This window comes from Periophthalmus magnuspinnatus, chromosome 12 (genome assembly GCF_009829125.3).
Source record: "Periophthalmus magnuspinnatus isolate fPerMag1 chromosome 12, fPerMag1.2.pri, whole genome shotgun sequence".
In the NCBI taxonomy this organism is placed as follows: domain Eukaryota; kingdom Metazoa; phylum Chordata; class Actinopteri; order Gobiiformes; family Gobiidae; genus Periophthalmus; species Periophthalmus magnuspinnatus.
In genome coordinates, this window is record NC_047137.1 from 12,189,496 (window position 1) to 12,194,078 (window position 4,583).

Genomic DNA, 4,583 nt, shown 5'->3' on the forward strand with positions numbered 1-4,583 from the left:
AGCTCGGTGGTGTCACCTGCTTGTCTCCACGAAGATAGATGAGTTTAATGCTGTGCTGTGGAACATTCCAGACAAAACAATAAAATATGTAGCAAGTAGGTGGCAGACCCTTCACCAGAAAAATGACTTAGTGCAACTTTAAATTCAATCAATCAACATTTATTTGTAGAGCACTTTACAACACTCAAAGTGACCAAAGTGCTTCCCAGTAAAATCAAATTAAAACAAGTTAAAATCATACTAAAACAGTAAAATAGGAGAATAAAATAGAATAAAATACATTAATACAACAAAATATAAATAATGATAATGTGTCACAACATTACTAGGTGTTGAAGGCCAGTCTGAATAAATATGTTTTGAGCCTGGATTTAAAAAGACCAAAGTCAGTAATGGTGCGCACATCAGGGGGCAGTTTGTTCCAAAGTTTGGGCCCAGCAACAGAGAAAGCCCGATCACCCCACTGTTTGTATTTAGTTTTTGGAACTTCCAAAAGGAGTTGATTCGATGACCTCAAGGCCCGGTTTGAATTTCGGACCACCAACAGCTCAGCCAGGTAGGGTGGGGCGAGGCCATTAAGATCTTTAAAAACAAAAAGTAAAATTTTAAAATCAACTCTAAAAGTAACAGGAAGCCAATGGAGTGAATAAAGGACTGGGGTGATGTGTTGGCGTCTGGATGTGTTGGTTAAAAATCGTGCTGCAGCATTTTGCACAAGTTGGAGGCGACTCAGGGACGACTGAGAGACACCAACATAAAGTGAATTACAATAATCTATTCTAGAGCTGATAAAAGCATGAATCGTTTTCTCAAGGTCATTGCGGTTTAAAAATGGCTTAACTTTTGTTAAAAGACGTAGCTGAAAAAAGCTTGCTCTGACCACGCTGTCAATTTGTTTGTCAAATTTAAAAGCGTTGTCAAGAATGACCCCGAGATTTTTAACAGTTGGTCTGAGCCTTGAGGTCAGTGAGCCAAGATTTAAGGGGGCAGAATCACCAAACAAAATATATTCTGTTTTTTCTTCATTTAAATGCAGAAAATTTTGTCCTAACCACAGCTTGATATCTGCTATACATTTGAACAACGATTCAAGCGCGTCATGTTTCCTTGACATTATAGGTAAATATATTTGAATATCATCTGCGTAGCAGTGGAACGCAAGCTTGTACTTGGCTATAATTGACCCCAGGGGCAGCATATAGAGTGAAAACAGGACAGGCCCAAGAATGGAACCCTGGGGTACTCCACAAAACAGAGAAGCAGTGGAGGATGATAGTTCACCTATCTGTACTGAGAAGGTCCTATTGGTCAGGTATGAGGTGAACCACTCAAGTGCTGCACCGCGAATGCCAACATGGTGGTTTAGCCGGGACAGAAGGACTGAATGGTCCACTGTATCAAAAGCAGCTGTTAGATCTAGCAGCACTAATACAACAGGACATTTGGCATCAACAGAAAGGGCAATGTCATTGTGAACTTTCAGCAATGCAGACTCCGTGCTGTGGCGTGACCTGAACCCGGACTGGAATTTCTCTAGAATAGAGTTTTCGTCTAAAAATGACTGCAATTGTATAACAACAATTTTTTCAAGAATTTTTGAAATAAAAGACAAGTTAGAAACAGGTCTAAAATTAGATAAAACTGAAGAATCCAAATTAGGTTTTTTAAGAAGAGGCCTAACTATGGCATGTTTAAAAGCACTTGGGACACATCCTGAACTAAGACAAATGTTGACTAAAACCAAGAGGGAAGGCCCAACAGTGCTGAACACCTTCTTTAGCAACTTGGTTGGTACAAGGTCCAGCGGACAGTTTGTTGCGCTCATATGTTTGACTACATCAGTGAGAAATGAAAGTGAGACTGATTCAAAATGGTCAAACACAGCAGACTGAGTGGCAACAATAGGTAGGTCTAAGCTAATGCTGCAGCTAGTTAGCTGTCGAACAGACACCACTTTGTTAACAAAAAAGCAAAGAAAATCTTCACAAGTGGAAACTGAGGCGTCAGTCAAAGGAAAAGTGCCTGGATTCACTACAGAATCAATTGTACTGAACAGCACTCGGGGAGAATGACCATTACTAGATATAATATCAGACAGATATTGGGACTTAGCCTCTTTCACAGCTCTCTGATAATGAGCAAGATTGTCCCTCAGTATGTCCAGAGAAACATGTAAATTGTCCTTTTTCCACCGTCGTTCTGCCTGTCTGCAACGCTGCCTAAGAGCACGAGTAGTGTCATTTAACCAGGGATCGGTCCTTGGCTTGGTGGACCTGTGCTTAAAAGGAGCAATAGTGTCTAGGATCCCAGAACATGTTTTATAAAAATTGACACCCTATACACTAAGAATTTTATAGTTTTCAAAAAGTGCATGTCGGTGTATATATAATAAATTACAAATAGATCATAGATTATGAATTCTACTTGAAAATTTTGTTGTTTAGTTAATTTTATGTAAAAGGCCTATATTGCACTATTTTTGATCTGTTACAGTGTTTCACCATCACAAACATGGAGTTGTGGAGTTGTGCTTTGTTTCATTGACACAAGTTTAAAAATGTTTAATGTTCTTCTCTCAAAGTGAAAAGACTCTGTTCCACCTTGTGATGTCATGAAGTGGTAACAGAGGAAGTGCTCTTCTGTGTTCTTACACTCCATACACCTTCACTAGAATCATTTTGATAATTTCAACCCTGAATTTGACTAACTCTGCAGTTACAGCTATTGTTTTGGCCTCATTGAAACTGCTTCACTCCTCAGTGCACCAGTAGATTCTGTATTAGAGACTTTCTATTGACAATCTCAGATAAACAAATAAAAATATTCAAAAGTAAAAGCAGCAACTTATGATTATTCTAGAGTGTTGAAGATTAAAGCAGTTCAAACGAGAGTAAAATGGCTGTTAACTTTAAAACTAAATGACATCGCAGGGTGGAACAGAGCATTTTGAGCTTTGGGGATGTAGAAAACATGTGAATGAAACAAAACACAACTCTAGGGATGTTTTTGAGGAGGTAACAGCATTATAACATTTCAGTTTTGTGCATTATAGGACTTATAATTCTACAAATAAAGAGTGTGGAAATCTCTTGACTCACAGCCAAATAATTACTCAAGTCATTTAAAGGTAATGTCCATTTTCTGTCTTTCACCTGTAAACATTCCTCTGTCCCTCAGCTCTCCGCTACATCGAGACCGACCCCGCGAGCAGGGACAAGCGCACGCCCATCGTCAAGATCAAACAAGGATTTGAACCCCCGACCTTCACGGGCTGGTTCCTGGGCTGGGACCACGAGTACTGGAGCAGCGACCCCCTGGAGCGCATGATGGCTGAACTGGCTCTTTAAGAGAGAGCCCCTCCCCTCCACGCCCCACTGCTCTGTGCCGCCCCCTCCTGGCCTAAGACTGTACTGCTGCCAATGTGTTTTATACTATTCTTTCTTATGTTTTTAAGAGCGTTTGATTACAGTCACTTGAGGCCTTTTAGAGTTGTTTTATGCTAATAGGAACTACTCTAGTGGGTCAGAATTACAATGAAGATATATGCACTTTTCACGTCACGCATAGACAGAAGAAATATTGGACGTGTTAAATAGTTTATGACAAAAAGTGAAAATACACATTCAAAATCATGTGCATTCAGAATTGTATTTGTGTAATTTTAGGGTAATTTTGGCTAAATATATTTTTTGAAAGAATTTATAAGTCTAAAAATTAAATATATCAAACCTAGTCAAATCACAATTATTATTCTGAATTTAAGTCATTTACAATTTACATATTTTGTCATTATATGGCAGCATCGTCAAACGAAACATGACATAATGTATTTTATTTGTCAAGCTTTCGTCATTTTATCATGTTAAAATGTGTCCAAAAATTCTTCTGTCTATGCTTTAAGTTACTTTGTACCCTACCTGTCAAAACTAGTGAAGTTAAATGGATGCAAAAATATTGTCTATTGTCTTGTTTCTGAACCAAATAGCAATACAACAGATGCCTTAGTACCATTATTTACGTTAGAGCGCAGTGTTTTACAGGTACTGTACGATTAGCCTTTGTAAGCGACTAGCTAGCACGTTTATATTTATTTGGATAGAGTTTGCGGATAGGGCTAGCTTGTTTTGTGATGCTAGAAGAGAAAAGAAACCATTGCTTAGCTGCTTGGTCGCCATGATGCCTCCTCAGGACCCTCTGTGTCACTATTCGCCACGCCAATAAAATACTAATGGAAAAAGAAAGTTGTTGTTTTTGCATATATATTCATTCTGCTTTATATTCATGTTTGAGTAATCTAGTGATCTCTCCTGGGTCCTATTCCAACCCTTTTTAGTTAGGAGTTAGAAGTACGATCCTATCTAACGCTCACAAGCATAAAAGCCCCTCTTACAAAAAAAACCCAACAGGATTTAACTATGAGCTGCAAAATAGGCTTAAATAAAAAAAAATAAAAAAAATTAGTCCGAGTTTGAGTTACTGCTTGTCCCTATAAGGCTACCGTAGATGCTCATTTTATAGGCATTAGCTTTGAACATAAGTTAAATATTATGACAAAAAGGTTTGTGCAGATTCATAACAATTTT

General features: G+C 38.3%; 1 protein-coding gene across 2 annotated transcripts in view; it reads left to right on the forward strand.

Annotated features, from left to right (window-relative positions):
- gsna (gelsolin a) overlaps positions 1–4,235 on the forward strand; it is a 34,385-nt gene extending 30,150 nt beyond the window's left edge. For both annotated transcript variants that reach the window (XM_033976060.2, XM_033976061.2), the window contains one exon: positions 3,178–4,235. In XM_033976060.2, coding sequence (XP_033831951.1) covers positions 3,178–3,347 — 170 coding nt within the window. In that variant the 3' untranslated portion in view covers positions 3,348–4,235. The remainder of the gene's footprint in view (positions 1–3,177) is intronic.
- The last annotated feature ends 348 nt before the right edge of the window (positions 4,236–4,583 follow it).